This window comes from Mirounga leonina, unplaced genomic scaffold (assembly GCF_011800145.1).
Source record: "Mirounga leonina isolate KUSES-001 unplaced genomic scaffold, KU_Mleo_1.0 Mir_53, whole genome shotgun sequence".
Lineage (NCBI taxonomy): Eukaryota > Metazoa > Chordata > Mammalia > Carnivora > Phocidae > Mirounga > Mirounga leonina.
The window spans coordinates 30,259,811-30,278,537 of record NW_023270807.1 but is presented as its reverse complement, the minus strand read 5'-3'; the positions used below and the strand labels follow the sequence as shown (position 1 = coordinate 30,278,537).

General features: G+C 34.7%; 1 protein-coding gene across 1 annotated transcript in view; it reads right to left on the bottom strand.

The window, feature by feature from the left end:
* The window catches only part of ADGRB3 (adhesion G protein-coupled receptor B3), a 706,366-nt gene that overhangs the window by 143,321 nt on the left and 544,318 nt on the right, over window positions 1-18,727 (bottom strand). The window contains exons 18-20 of the mRNA XM_034991475.1: window positions 13,871-13,997; window positions 12,142-12,245; window positions 8,143-8,245 (exon numbers count right to left, since the gene is read on the bottom strand). Of these exons, the coding sequence (XP_034847366.1) occupies window positions 8,143-8,245; window positions 12,142-12,245; window positions 13,871-13,997 (334 nt within the window). The remainder of the gene's footprint in view (window positions 1-8,142; window positions 8,246-12,141; window positions 12,246-13,870; window positions 13,998-18,727) is intronic.

The following is an 18,727-nucleotide window of genomic DNA, read 5'->3' as shown; positions in this document are numbered from 1 at the left end:
CTCATCTACCCAGAAGGAATGCCCTTTTATTTCCCATGAAGTCAGTTTATGTACTAGCGATAGCTCTGAATGTGGGTGATGATCAGAAAATGCAGTTAATCTCATGAGTCCTACAGACCCACTGCAGAGTTTAAAGCCAAGGAATGGTATAATCAGGCATTTACTTTTTATTTAAATTTAAGGTATTTTTCACAGTAATATGAAAGACGAGATTACATAAACAAAAGCTAAATGAGCAGACCAAAGTTCAAAGAATGTTATGGTAGTCCAACCGAGAAATCATGAAAGCCAGTTCTAAAGTGGGGTAGCAAGGATAGAGACTAGGAATTGGCCACATCAAGGAGTCTCTTTATATTGCCCGGAGAACAGTTCTGATGCTTGAGGATGAATGAACAAAGGTAATCAGAGTAGGCCTGGCATGGGGCGCCTGGGTGGCTCAGTCGGTTAAACATCTGCCTTTGGCTCAGGTCATGATCCCAGGACTCTGGGATCAAGTCCCAAGTCAGGCTCCCTGCTTAGCCTTCTCCCTCTCCCTCTGCCCCTCACTCTGCTCCTTCTCTCGTTCTCGCTCGCTCTCTCAAATAAATAAAAGCTTTAAAAAAAAAAGGGGGGGGGGAGTAGGCCTGGCATCTCCAAAGCAACTACCAGCATTGAACCCTGCGATTATGATCTTCTCCCCTGCTGAATGAATGCTCACTCTGGGACTTTTGCCCAGCTTGTAGTTTGACCTAAGAACACACATTGAGTGTTCTTGGTTATCTGGCTCCTGATATCTCAAACCATTTTAGTAACCTCCTTATTGTTAAATAATTCCACTTTCATTTTCTTTGCTGGTTTCAAACCGATCCTTCATATTGATCTTTTGCCCTATTTTGAAATTGACTTTGATAACGTGATTTGACTCCTACCACACAAAACTAGAAATGTATAATCAGGGGATAAGAAGGTTAAAGATCACTGTCACTTTGTGAACAATATAATCTTTCATTGCTGGGAGCCTAGGAAAATCAGGAAACTAACCAACCATTCTGTTCCCTGGTTAAATAAAGGTTTTCAGAATCTAGAAGAGCCTTGGCAGAATTCGTAGGATACCTTAAAATGGACTCAAATGAATCACACATAAGCTTACTGCATTCAAATCCTTTTACAAACATCATAGCAAGTCAATAAATTAGATTTTCATAAATCTAAGTAGGAAGCTTTAGCTTCAGCCATTAGGATCACACACACATTTGAAACATAATAAACATACATTTGGGACATTACTGGCAGGAAATGAGTTCTATAAGAGGAACTATGAATAAGCACATTTCTTCTGAAGATTATCAACATTATTTTCCATGACTTATCAAGTCAGAAGTTTCACATTTGTTAGGTTTCAGAGTCTCCTTAACTAGAGCCCAGGAACCAGATCACCTTTAAATATGCCATCAATCACTTAGAGCTTAAAACAAGCCCCAGGAAAATAGTCTTTATCACCATATTGGCTTAGATTCTGTGTACAGTGGGAAACCCTAATCCTTATAAAACTAACTACAACTATTAGCTTCAGAGGTAGAGGCCCAAATGATGGACTCAAGTAAATGCATGTACTCATTCATCCAATAAACACTATAAACTTTATGCACTCAGACTATATGCTGGCAATAAATTTAAGAATAAATGTAACCTAGTCCTGCCCTAAGAATAGTCTCGTTAGAAACGGGTAATGTAATAAAAGACTGTAAGTATGCACTGTAAATCATAGAGCCCCAAAGCCAGTGTACCTAAGAGTAGAAGATAGAGAAGGGTTTCCTATACAGGAAAGGATTGAGCAGTGTCCGAGAATGAGTATGAGCCAGATAAAGACGTTTGGAAAATCAGGTGGGGTGGAAGAGAGTAACAGTACTCCAGGCTGAAGGGTAGCAAGGAACAAGAATCCATAAAGTAATTTTGACAAACTATAAGCAGTTTGATGTTGCGGGTGTGAAAAAAGTCAGTAAAACAGAATGAGAATGGAGAGGTCAGCATAGGTCATGTTCAAGGTTTCTCAAGTTTTATAAGCTACAGAACTCTTTCTCAATAAAATTTATTTCTGAGCCCCAATATATTAATGCAAGAAAATCAGTGAATAGAAACCTTCATAGATAAATAAAACATTTTGCACTGCTTGTGTCTGAGCAGTTTGAAAGTCACTTCTGTAAGGAGGTGAGACAGCAGCAACAAATGCACAGGGAAGTGAAGTGGTTAGATTTGAATTTTCGCTCCATGACTTGGGCTACAAGGTAGAGAGTGCGTTTAATGATGCTGGAAATGGTAGACCACTGACGATGGTTAGTACCTGACAGAGGAAAAAGCTGGCTTTGAGAAGCATGTGAGGGTGTAACTGGCACAGGGCGGGGTGGGGAGAGGGGAGGCGGACTTACTGGATCTACTACGTGAGGGAGGAGGAGACATTAAGGCTTAAGCAGAGTCCCAGCTTATGTAACTGAGTTGGAGCCCACAGGAGATATATTCAATTTATATATAATGTGTTGGACTGTGGAGCAGGGACACAAATGGTGAATTTGGTAGTGAGCAGAAAATTGGACAAGAGGAAGTCTGAAGCTCAGGAAAGTATAAATCAGATGCACACCTGGGAATCATCATTACCATAATCACAGTTACTGTTTAAGGAGTGCTTTAAAGCGCTTCATAGGTACCATCTCATGTTACCTTGACAACACCACTGTAAGGGAGGCCTTAACAAGAAGTTACGGTCCAGAGAGACTGAATAGCATACTCAAGATCATGTAGCTAGAAAGTGGCAGGCTTAGGGTGCTTAGGTCTCTCTGGCTTAAAGTGCCTATTCAACCATCACCACCAAGAGATGGTTCTCCCAGGGCAGCATGCAGAGCACTGAATCTCAAGAGGAGGGGCAGACTGTTTCAGAGGGTACTAGGAGGGGCAGAACGGGTAGCTGAAAACACATACTCAATATTCCTCCTCAGAAACTGAACACATACACATTCAGAGGCCACACATGTAGGTAAATGGGTGAAGAATCTGGGTCTACAGCCAAAGAAAGTCATAGAAGAAATAGGTGCATCAGAGGGTGCTTCACCCAATTAAAGGTATTCAAATTCAAGATTTTATTTCTAAAATAAACCATCATCCTGACAACACAAGAACATCCTCCATTAGAATGACCACTGCCTTTTAGTTTGGCCTATCTTTCCTAATTATCTCTATACAAACTACAGAACAAAAACAACATTTTATAAAAGGTAAATAAACATGAGATGAAGAAAAAAAAAACTTTGTAGAGTATTGACTCTTAAAAAGTGCTCCAACGTAGAGAATTTTTGTATTTTTTGTAAGAACAAATTAAAAGACATAGCTCATTATATAATTAGATTGTCCACACATAAAGAAACATGAGATAAATTCCTCCTAGTGTTGAGGAAATGATGTTTACCCATCTGAAATAATTTGGGAAGCCCCCCGTGATATGTCAATGGGAACTTTTGCTGGGTCTCTTACGACTAAAGTTAGTGTCTAACTTTGCCTTCTCACAGTTGACTATTATTTTTCAAATACTTAATTTTTAGGATGTCCTTTTAGGATACCTATCATTTATTTCATAACACTTCGGTATTCTCCGAATGATACTATTATGTGTCAGTTAGTGTAAACTTAATTCTAGAAGCTGTCCAGGAACGCACACAACACGGTGGTCAGCGGGCACTATATTCAAAACGGCCATATTCCAGAGGTGGCAACGCCCAAGTCCTTTTGATCTAGGTAGATCTGTCCACACTCAACACTTTACTCATCAAACTGAATATAAAAGGTTGATCTTTACTGATGGACTAGTGTCTGGTTAATTACTATAGTGGGTGTAGTAATGGGCTCCCTTTGATGAAAATAAAGGCTTAAGGATATGTGGGTCAGCTAATATAGTTAAACACTTCTTACTCCTGATGTGACTATATGAACGATTTCATTGAAGCCTATATCCAGCGTGTCTTAGAGATGGGGCCCACAGTTTTATTACCAGTCATTCTGTGTCCAGACATGAGAGTAGGAGGATTTCTGATTGCATCATGGCGACTGAAGGGCCCAGAAGACTGCTTCTAAAGTGTTGCTAGGTCTACCTCAAGTGAATGTTGCACACAACATGTGGTCAAAGTATCTAAAATGACAAAGATCTAGGATTTTCACTGAGCTTTTAAAACAGGTTTCTGATTAGCTAATAAGTGTTTATCTAAAAAATATCTAACTGTGTGATAGAATCTGGACTTGACTTGCCTTCATTATAACCGGGTAGTGAGGTTGTGGGAGAGAAGCTCTCTCTTAGCATTTCAAACTTATTGGGTGGCTACTACTGTCTAACCAAAAAAAAAAAAAAAAAAAAAAGAAGAGTTTTGCCAAATTTGGCTTTCATCAGTTAAAAAGCATATTATGAAGTCTTTATATGATAAATCATTTCAAAGTCTTTTAGAGAGAAGCAGATATATATTTTGTGATTAAGAAAACCATATTCTGAATATGTTTCCGAAATAATCTTTGTTTTCTGCAAAACAGTAGGACCAAAAAGAGTCTACACAGTTTAAAAAAAAATTGCATACTTCTTCACAAACAACATTTCAGTGATATAAGAACATCTTGGTTAAATTATACAAACATATCAAAGGGCAATGACCCTTTATGAGAACGTTTGAAATATAATGACGTAGGTTATCAGTAAATTTTATAAATGTATCTTAAGAGATACAAGAAATTGCATTTGATTTCTTACTTTGCTTCTAGCAACTGAATCTATAGCTTAAAGATTTGAATACCTCATACTTCAAACAATGGATTTCAGCTTGTTTCTATCCTAACTCAAAAGAAATATTCAGTAGTGAGACAACTGAGTTAATTATATTTCAACCAGCAGTTCAGAGAAAGACCCGAATATGACGCTTCAAAACTATTCTGGACATCAGCGCCGAATACCTGTTTTCACACAAACTAGCCATGACAACTCTTAGAGGCAGTACCAAATAACTTGTTCATCAAGAAGCTCTCCCACATGTTTCCGTTTTTCCAAATGTGGAATACTAAAGCATCAATCAAAACTTACCAGGGAAGTCAAAGACAGGAATCTGATCAATTATAAAATGCCCACAGCAGCAATGAGGTCCTACACACTACCTAAATAAAATACTGTACCGGTGAACAATATTTTACCTTTTAAAAATACTTTCCTGGAGGTTATACAGATCATAAGTTTATACAGATAATACATTTTGTATTTTTTCTTTTTTTAAAAAAAATCACTAATCCCAAATATAGTCAGAAAGGTGTAGCTTTCACATACTGCTATTTCACATATAAAATGAAGTAGGGTCAATTTAATTCAATTCAGCACATCATGATAAAATATATGATTATTTTCCCCAGAAAACTGATATTGTTAAGAATGACTAAAAATAAAATCCCAGTGTTCATATTTTCCCCTTCTAGTCACAACGATGTAGCGAATTGTCCTAGGCTTGCAGAATCATCTACTCAGAGCCAATAAAGCAAACTTAATATAGCATAAGAGAAACCAATAATTTCTCATCATTACTACCACCTACCAAAAGCTCCTCCCCCACAAGCATCAGTAACTGTAGCAGCACAGATTAGCACAGGCTATCTGGAACAGAACTACTATGGTCCCAAAACCACATGGAATCTACTCTATAGATAATTACCTGGAGAAACTTTTTTTTTTTTCTAAGCCCAAACCAGGCATTCTTTTTAATCAGAAATGAAAAGTAAAACTAGACTTGTCTTATCTTGCCTTTGATGTTCCTAATATTTGCAAATATCAAAAAGACATCTCCATGAAAAAACAAGGACATTAAAAAGTTGGGAAAGACAAAATGGCCAAGAATGTAATATCTTAAGACTAGTTTCTGAATATTATTACCATGTAGACCTATATAATATGGTGGTCACTGGCTGCATGTAGCTGCTGAGCACTTAAAATGTAACTAGTCTGAACTGAGATGTATTGGAAGTATAAAATAAACATCAATTCTGAAGACTTAATAAAAATATTATAAAATATTGTATTAGCATTTAAAAATATTAATTTTATGTTGAAATGGTCATCTCTTGGATATACTGTGTTACATATATTATTAAAATTCATTTCACCTGTCTTTTTTTACTTTTTAATGTGGCTAAGAAAATAATTGCCTATGTAACTTACCTTTGTAGCTTACATTATATTTCTAATGGACAGGAATGATTTAGACAATAATCACTGTAATATGTAATAAACCTTGTGAAAAATTCTACCATTTGACCATTTGGCTTAGAACTTGTAAAAACTTTGCCATAAGGCATGAAACAGCCTTAAAAGCACATTTCCTACTGAAGATCAGGTAGTTTTCCATATTGTAATGAGTGTTTGGAGGGTAAACAAAGACAGGAAAGGGGGCTTTGGTGAAAAAAACAGAAACAAAAAACAAAAAACTTAAACTATGTGCTTTAGCTAACTCTAGCTTGATTTTTTTCTGATTCCCAGACCCAATAAATAATTTCTACTCCAGAAGGAAAGCTCTCCTCTTCTGCATGGAGTTTCAAGGACAAACAGTTTAAGAATTGTGAATAGGTATTAAGAAGTAAATGAGCCTTTCTATGGGATCTGAAGCCCTCCCCAGGTAAAAGCCAAAACGGTAAGGGTGAGATAAGTAATTTAGTAATTCCTGAGGGTTTACAGTCCCATCTTCTCCCCAGCTCTACTTAACTTCCCCTCACTTCCCTTTTCCTTCCCAGCTTGTGCCAATGTTTATCCCCACTTTCCCCGCTGTTGGTTATTTGTACATTTCTTTCTCCTCTCCTAATTCCAGCTGGCATCTTCCTCAACCTTTGTTCTTTCTCCTTACTTCCTGTTTTCCCTTTCCCCATTTATATATACTTTTAAATTTATGTTACATAGTCATAAATAGGAAAAAACAGAACATTCAAATACATGAAAGTTCTTTTTACTTCCACAGGGCTCTTTACTGGGTTGTTAATTGTTTTTGTTTGGTCCTTCAGGGTTAGTGACCTCCCCCTTGGGCTCTCCCCCTGTCCAAGACCAATATGGTTCAAGAAGAAAGCTTCATTAGAATCACCTAAGCAGATTCCTAGGCCCTAACTACCCAGACCCAAAATCAGATTCCTTGGGTGGTAATCAGCAGTCTTAGGAGCATGGGTTAGCAAAATTAGACTATCCATATCTTTGACGTTGATACATGTCCTACAAATATCTAATCTATCAAAAGAACCTACTGAAAAGTACATTAATTTTTTTTAAATGACATCTTCTGGGGTGAAAAAGGTTCAATTATTGGTTTTAGTATTTGACAATAAAAAAGTTGAGAAAATAGGCTGGGATTAATCAACAAAAGTTATCAAAGCAATGTTTACCAGAATTACTCTGAGATTGGGGTAAGTTAATTTAAGATTGCTAGTATGGGTTTCTTACAATGCATTCAGAGTAGTTTAGTAAAGAAAGCTGACAGTCATTGCTGGAAAAAACATGGTCATCCAACTGAACCCAATTTGTATGAATAGGACCTATGCTTCTACATTCTGCTCAAAGTGACTGTGCAGTTCAAGACCTGCAATGCTGGTTCAGTATCGAAATGTTTTTGGTGAAGTAAAAGTTTTTGAAAAGCATAAAATCTATTGTTGCTTTTACCTAGTACTCTCTTCAGTTATTGCCAACAGACAACTTTGGGGTAGATTTTCATGATCTATGTTATACTTGTAAGCAATTTATAGTTGACTATTAGGAATCAGTGTTAATAAAGTAGACCAAAACACAGGCAATTCTATTTACAATTAGGATAATGAATCAAAATTTGTTCTTTTGATGTTCCAAGGCTTTGAACTCACAGAGCTTTGATATAATGTTTAATAAACATATCTTTACTATTATAAATAGCCCCTCAAACCCCAGGAAGTTAAGCCAAAGGAATGTATTTCTGGTCTAGACTAGGCAATACTTTTATTTATAAACTAATGAAATAATTTTATTTTTAAAAATAATTTTTGTCAGAAGTTCTCCATTTTATCTAGAATGTTTAGATTATCAATAATCAGCTCTATGTCAAAACACAAACACATAAATAGAATCAGAATAATTACCAGTCATACCTTATTATGTGTCTGAGTCTGTCCAACCAGTATGAGGATGTTGGATGAGATGATAGACAGGCAGAAGTTAATTAGAATTATAGACCTCTCAGAGCGTATGTACCTAGCCAGGGAGAGAGAGAGAGTGTCCAATTTTAAAATTCAGCAGATAGATGAAGAAGAATTCCATATCATGCAAATTGGTGAAATTCATCCAGAAAAGGAAACACTAAAATATATCCTTTATAGAACAAAATGTAGGAAAAATGTTTTTTTTAAATAAAGATTATTCTTAGAGACCCAATTTTATAGTGACATGGCATGTCCTAGAGTCCTTTAGAGTAATTTTATTTTCTTTAGACGTTTGTATGGATAACATGGCATTTCTGACAGACTTGAAGTTGTATCTGCTATCAATGTAATTTTTTTTACTAAAAATATAAAATTTCTTGGAAATATATCAATTACTATAATTACCATTATGTATATGTATATATATTATCATATAAAATCAATAGAAACCAAAAGGAAAAACCCCATACAGATTCTCAAGTATCCCCTTGTATACTAGAAAGCAACCATTACTTTCATGAAACCATGAACACTTATCCACCATTTCATACACTCAAATATTTTTATATAGTTTGTTACTCTTTATATTTTTCTTTTCCTTAACTAACTGCTCCAAAAAAAAAAAAAAGAAAGAAAAAGAAAAAGAAAAAGACAAGAAAATGAATCTTCATCTCCAGAAAGTAGTCCAATCCACAAATGATAATTTGCCATTAGGCTGGAAAATTACTTGGTGTCTGCCATATTTTACCCTTATGAAGAAGTGTTTATATACAGTCTGCTACAGAACTTTTAAGTGCATCAAGGATGTAAGCCATAGAGGAAACTGCTCAGAATCAAATGTTCTACCAGCTGTTTACCCTAAAAGGGTAACGGTTATTTTGCTTTACTGTACCCAGTGGTAAATCACTGAGTGACAGTAACAAAAAAGACATACTTGTACTTGCTGTGTATTTGAGGCTGTTCAATTTGTATTAGTACATGGAATCATTTTCCACAGCAGGCACGGGTTTACTGTGCAGGGCTAAGTAGGGTGCCAGAGATCTGGAGGCACTCTTTGGAAAATAAAATCTATCAAAGTTCTTTCTCTATCTCGGTCTTTGAGGAATATTTAGGCAGAAGCCCCACATTCCATCACACATTTCAAAAGAGAACACAAAACAAAAACAGGAGTAATAATAAAATACAAAAAGCAAGTTTTTAGTATAAAAAAATTTCCTTTCTTCACAAAACAAACCCAAATAGGAATAACCTAGGTCAATTCTCAATACAAAATGCCCTCAAGAGTTGCTTAACCTTGTCCCTGCATCATCAGTATCTAAAAATATAATAAACCACACACTGGGAAGCTAAAGACATCATCAAATATTAAGTTGTTTCTTCTTATGTGAGTGAGAGATGGAACATAAAAAGTTTAAGGGCTGCACAAAACTGACCCTTCATATGATGTTAATGGCTTCATGACAGCACAAGCACACAGACAACATTATTAAAAGGGTTTCTGTGGTATCATTTGCTCTGTAAGTAGGAAAATCATGGTGATAAAAAACCCAGACTGACCACCCTGAAGAGTTTTTAGATATTCCTATTATTCATCAATACTGAGTCACATTATTGCCTTAAAATTTTCTATAAAACGTCTCAACTCCCAAAACTTTTTATATTTGAGGTTTTAAACAAAATTTGTGAATGCATCATTTCAATATATAGATTTAAAAGATATGCTTAGTTGCTCTTTGATGTAATAACTCTACAGAACATATTTGTAGATGAAGAGAACATACCTTATTATATTAATTTTTTGATGAACATTTCTAATGAACTATAAGGGACACCAACAATTTTCAAAACACTACGTTATATATAAAATAATTCTGATGTTCATACATTTTATAAACCATTAAAAAATTTTAAACTTAAACGTTTTAATTAGAAAAAAAGGCAGCACAGGATCCTAACATGAGTATTACCATGCAGTAATACCATACAGTACTATTATAAGGTAAATTTAATGTTTATAACATTCATTAAATTTGTCATGCTACAGGATTCACTTAATAATTTAGGAATCTTGGAACTTCCATAAAATTATTAATACTACTTCAATTCTTCCATTTGTAGACAATGAATTGATTAGCCACTAAAGTTAGGAATCAAAATTTATGTTGTTTCTTGGTGCTCTCTTCTACACTTCTCAGTTTCACATCAAGTACTAATAGATCCTTCCAGGTGTTTGGGTAATTCTTAGAAAACTAAGAGGTGATTTCCCTGGATCTTCTGGATTAAAGAAAACTTTATTATGGACAAATTAATCTTATGCTTCTTTATATATTATTTATACTGGCAATGTTTATGCTAATGTTAGCTACAGGTATTGAGAGGTGAAAAGAAGGTGGAATTGGTGCCTGAACCCTAAGTACTGAGAAATGGAACTTAGTTCTAATTACTTCAGTGAGTATGAAGTATGACACTGTTGAGATCACCTGAAGTCCTGGCCCTTCAACACTGCCTCATTTTCCAAAAAGTGCCATTTAGGCAATTATGGGAGACAAAGTGGTCTTCTTCCCAGCCTTTGTCCATCTTGCTCTTCTATTCCCAGGGCAATGTCTGCTAGACTAAACCCTGAAGCTTGGATTCTATTGTCTATAATGCCATGCCTAGACCAAACATTTCTTTCATTCCATGGGATTGGCCATATTTTATCAGATTTTCTCACTCTGTCAGTGTTTTACTACCAGGTAACTCCTTCCCAGGAAGGCAGAACCTTTATTATGTACCTGTGTCAATGGAACAAGAATGTGAACATATTTTTGTTTCAAGTATGAAAATTCTAATATCGTTGACAATTTAATATCCTGGACAATTAATTCTTATCCTCAAAAGAGTGAAAAATACAATGGACAACATTTTTTTGGAAAGGATGTTAAATCAAATGACCTTTCTTTATTAAATTATAATTAGTACTTCAACTGAATTGTTTTTTAACGTAAGTAACAGTAAAACACAAGGACTAGCTACTTTTGCAATTTTAATATTGCAAATATTTAGGAAATAATGTACAATTGTCTACTTACTCATATAATAACCATTTTTGGAACATCTTTAATAATCAAGATGAATATAGAAATGTTTTACACTTAACATTTTTTAAATCCGTTAGGAAGTTTGGCCATTTGGTTATGTGCTGTTTATCAATATGTGAGTAGACATAATAAAATGTCTAAAATATACAGGTCTAATTTTTATTAATAGAAGAAATCTTAGAGAAATACTAAATTTTCATGTACTTTTAAGCTGATGCAATTTCAAATATTGTAGAACAAAGTTTTTCAATCACATCCACTTACTTATGTATTTTTTACTTCTTTTAACCAATTTGTCAAAATCTGACTTTTTGGAAACATTCAAGAAAGAGGCCTTTCCTATAGCATTGTGGTATTATGTTAATGCATTAATAGTATAGAAGATTTACTCATTGTCTGGGATATACTGAAAGCATGTGTTTAAATTCTTAAGTTTAAAACTGAAAACTTAAGAATTTGGAGACCATATTTCTGTAACAGAGAAATTATTTTAATTGTACCAATTCAACTCTCAAGCTCAATAGCAACTGGGATAAATAGAAACAAACATTGACTGAACTTGGGGGATAAGAATACCATGGTTGAGGGTAAGCAACTTGTTGAAAGCTATCATCATTTGAACTGGGAAGAAAAGTGTATGTTTTGTTTATTTTCTCATCATAGGCAAATACAAGAAAATTAGGTAAGAATTTTATTATTATTATTATTAAGCTCATTTATTATAGTTCAATTACAGCAATTTTAACTTTGTTCTAAAGATATTTCTTTCAGTAAATGAAAAAGAAAGGAGACATAATGGTTATCATATTGCCAGACTTAACCTGAATAAGAGAACACTCCATTTCAAGTGCATTAATTGATTACATACCTCCATAATGCTGCATAGACAACTGCGAGGGTGATCAAGGCCAAGCAAGAGAGGCCACTGCCTACTATTAGGGTAACTGAAGGTGTACCAGAGGATTCCATGATCTGTAAATTAAACAAAAGAAACACAAAAAGAAGAGATTTTTTTTATAAATGAAAATAACTTCTAAACTCAGCAAAAACTATACTAATACTCAAAAACAGCCAACAGAATTGTTACAGTTACCAGATAATTACCCAGTAATCGCTTTGTTCATATATTCTCAACCTCTAAAATGACTAATTCTAGCTCCCCCCTCTCTCCCACTGTGAAGTAATAAAGGCCTTAGAGTTTTAAATGCTTGATTATGGCCTATTACCCACTATGGCTTTCTACAGTAAATATCTAAAACTTGGTGAATATTCACATCTTAAATTTTCTCCAGCTGAAATTTGAAGCACCATTCAGTTTTCTTCAACAACTGCAGTTATTTCATAGTATGCTTTTTGATAAAATTTACTTTGATCTTCCCATTCATAACTCATTGTTACCCCAACCTGGTACCTAGATCCTGGAAAATTTTCAAACTTTCTGACTTTTAACAACTTTGTCCTAAGTCAAGTATTCTCTTATTTAATTTCACTTGCCTGGCCTCTAAGGATATAGAAGAAAACCAAATTTCAAATGCAACAACTTACAACATATTTTGTGGGGTTTTTTTTCTATTAACAAAATATGCAGAGATAATTTTCACAATACCAGTATCAGTCCCTAAATATATGACCTTGACAAATAAGTCTTATATATTTTAAAACACATATAAAGATTATAAGCAGTCACTGACTTGAGAGGTTTCTTTCCTTAGACACTAATATGATACTAACTAATGAAATCTGTTGTTTTTCTTATTTTTAATATTGGATGTTTGAAGAAAAACACTATAAGATCAAGTGTATTCCAAACCTTAAGTATGCACATTAAATTATATTATGTATTTTTGTCATCAAAATAAGTAAGAAGAGTGAGGCATATTTAGGCCAAATTTAGACAAAAAGTCACATTCATCTTAATAATTATTTTTCAGTATTTCAATATTTTGGAAATAATTTTTCAAAATACATTTGATGAGGATATTATTTTTCTTTTAGACAGTTTATGGAGCTGCCTATTTAAGAAACAAGTTTTTTTTTTTTTTTTTTTTTTTTACAAGCCTACACTTTTAAGGAATGATTTTACAGTTTCAGGCAGTCCATGCTTTCATGAAAACTTCATTTTTTTTGTTTTTTTTTTTTTAAATAAATATCCAAGGACACCCCCAGAAAACCTGTACTGAAAATATCCAATGCAGATATGCAATATGTTTGGCTTATAGTGTCTGGGGTCTTCATTCTACCACCAACAGTATTCTCACAAATTCCCCAGACCAGCTTTGCAGTTCTAAAATAAAGGTTAAGTTGGCAATTATTTTTATTTGAAAGTTTGCAGCATATTAGTAATATCATGGAGTACATCCTCAAAACTATACTGCAGAAATTTTAAGTTAGAAGACATAAAATTGAGTAGAATTTAGTTACAGCATACCAACTAGAATTCATTTTACCAAGCTACTGTAGCTAAGGAGGAGATGAACCCAATTTTGCCACCCTGCAACATTTTCCATTTCCCCTTTTAAAATGCAGTTCCCTGGAGAAACACTCTCCACAATGTCCCTGCCTTTGCATTAAAGCCTTGTTTTCCCTTTGTTACTTACTATTTCTCTAGGTTGCTGAGCCAAAATGGCGAAGGTAGAGAGACGATCACATAAGCATTTCGTATGGGATGCATCGGTAAGCACAGTTTTACATCCCTGGGTGGACCACGTTCCCAAAGACTCGTTCCTGCAAAGGGGGGTGGGGGGGAGATCGGGATAAATACGCCTGACGGCCAAATCCGTAAAGAAGAAAATGCAGTTTAATTGAGAGAATCGTCTACTGTAATTCCCGTTCAGGAAAAAAAAAAATCTACTTGTTGTTGAACAGAACGTAATTTAGATGCATCTCCAGTAATGCAAAGCAAGAGTGTTTGGAAAAAGCAAGCAGGCGGGTGCAGCGTGCAAAGAGCTGTCCAGCGCCGGAGGTGCTGAAACCGGGACTAGCTCTGTCCAGCCCTCTGTGAGGAACAGCGGCGGCGGTGGCAGCACGAGCAGCCGCCAGAGCGTTGGCAGCCACTTCCTATGCTCATCGGATCGTTTCAAACACTCAGAGTGTAAAGAGGCTTTTCAGATTTTCATACCAGCTCTGATTCTCGTCCTGTATTTTTGGATCGTGAATGCTGGCTTTTAAAATGCGGATTTCTCTGAAAAGCCTGCCTAAAAGGTTATATAGCTTGGGTTGGGTGACAGGATCTTTTCCGCTGCTGGTTAGGGATTTTTCCTCCCTTTAGAATTAGCTGCTGTGAAAATTTCACCCTGGAAACGGGAAGCAGCAGCAGCGGCATCAGCTGGTTACAACTCTCATTGCCTTTGCCCGATATCCAGGGGAGGGGTAGGTTTCAGACATAAGCTTCCCACTCCACACTTCATTCAGCCCAACACGCCTCTGAAGCCCTTGACATTTTTTCCCCTGACCTGTGTCTCTGCCCTGGAGTAGAAACATTAAGCTAACACCAAGTCTGCTAGGACATTTGAGGAATCACCCTACCCCAAAGTCCGGCAGGAAGGGGGAAAGAGGGCCTGCTTCAATTTTCTCTTTGGTATAGCCATTCAAAATTCTAAAGCATATGGTTTATTTCCCACCCCAGCAGAACAATAAAAATGGTATCAACCTACACTTTCTTAGTAGGTGGGGCAAGATGGGGGAGAACCCTTCCACCCCCAGCTGAACTACTCTACAGGAAGAGGAAGAAAAAAAAAAAAAAGCTAGAAAGTTCGACCAATCAACTTTATTAGCATTACACGTGTTATATGCTGAATGCACCAATTTTCACCTCTCCTTCCCCTGGTATGGAAACTCTCCAACTAGCAAAACCTGTGTATGTGTTTTAATTTCAAACCACATTATTATCTGTGTTAAAAATTACTCTAAAATTTGAAGGAAATAACACATAATTTTGAATGTGGTACTTTTGATTTCACCTACTCCGTCCTTGAATGCCTAAAGCTATTGGGTTAAATATGCATGCAGTCTATTTCTGAGAGATTTCAATGAGAGAGGCTTCTCTGTGACAGTTGGACTTCCAAGTTGAGCTACAGAATATAATTCACACTATCCTTTTTGGTATCTAGAAGCAATGTTTTCAATATATGTGATTTTGTATCATTAATATTCATGACTCAAAATACTCTTAATTACAAATTCTTTTAAGAAGGAGTACACTGTATTTTAGGAGGGCCACATAAAAAAAAATAAGCTCACCCAAATACTTTTAAGTATTATCAGTTCAAAATTAGGAGGTCTCTTTTCTTTCTCATGATGTCATGCAGCCATGTCAAATTTAAAAATATGTATCAGTTATACCTTCAACCAACTGCAACAGTATTAAATTCCAATTCTACCTAACCATAGCAGCCCTTCAATTTATTTCATTAGCTGTCTGTCTCTTATCTTCTTGAGACAAACAGTTAAGGCCAAATGAAAAACATTTAGCTTAACTGATTAAAGTTTAAGGAAAAAAGATATAGTTAAGAGAACCTGACATGTTTTAAAACATAACATCTGCATTATTCATCCTGGATGGCAGCTTTACTTTAATGCAGTATCTGTGCTTTCAAGATGGAGTCTAGTACTTAAACTTTTCACATTATGTAGCTATGATCAATAAACCAATTTAAAGTCTTAATAAGGAATAAAAACTTTACTGTAAATAAGACCTCATATGAGACAAAATTATGTATTTATATCCAGGTAATTAAGAAAATGTTAGCATCACTAAACATTGGCTATCAGATATTAAGTCTATGTTCAATATAATGATGCTGGACTCTGAAGATCATGTAAATTTGACATGACATCTTTAGAAAAGTAGGTCAATTTACTTTACTTTGTTTGTACAATGATTGCATTGCTGACCTGACCCAGCCTTAGGCAAAATTGGAAAGTGATACCAGTTTTCCCAAGCATGAAATGCTTCAAATCTCACTGGGCCCCTTTCCATGTGTACCTTTTTGAGGCTACATAGTCTATGTCCCTACCTCTCTTTGGAATTATTATTGCTTTGTTGACTTTATCTGATTAAATTAATAAATAATATGAGTGAGTATAGTGTGATGTACTCTTCTCAGTTTAAAACAAGGTATAAAACACAAAATAACGTATCTGATGGGAGAACATCAGAATTTGGAGCAGATGAATAGTAGAGATCTTGAAAGGTAAGAGGGTAACTTCTACATTTGGTCGATCCCAAGAGCTAAGCAGTAAACATGATATCATTCTCAAGCTATATTTTATATTGTTTCATAAAACCTCTTAACATTTTAAAACCATATAAACTCTTATAATTATTCTCTAAATCACCATACATGAAACTATTATTACAAGACCTATAGTATGTGTCATCTGTATTTTCAAACACTTCATAGCTTATTGCTACTGTACAAAATTCTTTGAAAGCATGGTACACGTGTCTGATTGATTTCAGGGAGATCTTGTAAAGCAAACTAATATTTGATAGAGCTAATGTGAAGCAAAATAACTTCCCCAGTCTGCAAAGAACAAGGTTTTCAAAAATGTGGACTATTGCAGCAGTCATATTATTCTTCCAATGTCACAGGTTTTTTGCATGCTATGATTAATGGTATCTGTGAATTATTTTTAGTTACTAAGTCTAGGTTGTCATCAATAAGGCAAACAAATACAACGAAATATATAGGAACATTAAAGATATAATAAGAATAACAGACTGACAATGTCAGAAGAGAACACAGACTGATGATACAGATATACATATTGTACCAAAAAATCACATATTTCTTTTTCACAATATCATTTCTGGGCATTAAAATTTATTTCAAATAGTTTTCAAAAATAACTAGGCCTGCAGAAATTCCATACAGCCAGCACATTATTTGTTGGTTACACCTACATTCACCCATGTTAGCTGTTAGCTGTCATCTGTACTTCTTCTCCTTCTTCCTATTATTAGGCTGGCTAAAAGAAGAAGAGTCTGCCTATCCCAAGTATTCAAAAGTACATACCCACAGGCACAGAATTTTGTGAAAATGTGAGACACAAAATCTATTACTTTCTAGTTTGATATTTATTTGAGGCTTTTCTCCAATTTCCTAACAGTCTATCTGATTTCTTTCTGGATCTGAGTATATCATTGGGTTCCTGATTTCATGGGAGTTTTAAATAATATAGCATGTGGCTATATTCTCTAGTATTTAAAATTATAGAAAAAAATTATCTGTTCTCTTTGACAAAAAGTTGTTTAGTAAAATCTGATAGCTAAAGCTTACAGTGACACATTTTAAAACTGTTCCAAGAAATCAAACTTTTATCTTTCGAAATACCAATACAACCAGACATTTCACTTGAATCATTCTTTTATAAAATTGTCTATTCTGTTTCATAATAAATCAATGTGTAAAGTATTTATTATGAATAAGTTATACACCTTAGGAGGTTTATTATCTTAGAATATTAATGGCCCATTTATTCAAAATCAAAATAGCTACAACGACAATTCAAAAAATTTACACACAATTTCTGAATACACTATTCTTACCATATATGTATACTGAAATAAAGTGATAATAGTTACTAATTTCTAAAAACTAGGTGAATCTATACTATTTTTAATGTGTAGATTACACCCAAGTAAATGATATCTATATGGCTCTTGGTGTAAATTATTCCCATAGTACAGAAAATTTTGGAGTACAAATGAGCAAATGTTCTCAATTTTGAGTGAAACAGTATTTGAGGGTAATTTCTACTTTTTAGGACATTGCAAATATTGCAAATATTGTTATCTCTAGCAACTGTTACTATGTCAAAACACAGTGAATAAAAAATTAAAAAGTTTTGCCAGAAGTAACCTTAGTGAGCATCTAGCCCATTGGTTTTCTACACTTGATTACATTAAAGTTACCTGGAGACCTTTAAAAATTAAGCCCTGGGGGGTGGGTCGTGGGCATTATTACTTTCCTAATGCTCCCCAGATGATTCTGTATGCAGCCAGGGTTGATAATCACTGATCTATCCCAACCATTTAATTTTATAAATAAGAAAAGTGAAGTACGGTGAATTTAGGAGACATGTTTTAAGTCAGAGTGAGAAAGCAAAGTTGGGCTTCTCACTTCCATACTAGAAGTTTTCAATGCTAGGTTTTAATTGCAATCTCTTTTAAAACAGAATGTAACATGTCCTATGAAGTTGTAAGAATATCTGAATGTCATACATATAGACACCTGCAACCACTATGGTACTATGTCACAATTTTAGCAAACTGAGTCATCAGTGAATAAAGTTAGTAAAAGGTAGATTGTCATACTGTATTGTTTATATCCTATATTTAAGCAATATATCCTATGATGCATTAAAGAAAAACATTGATTTTATTCCAATTTTTCATGACATAAAACATCTCCTGTCTCTTTAGTGAGATCATTTACTGCTCTGGGTGATAC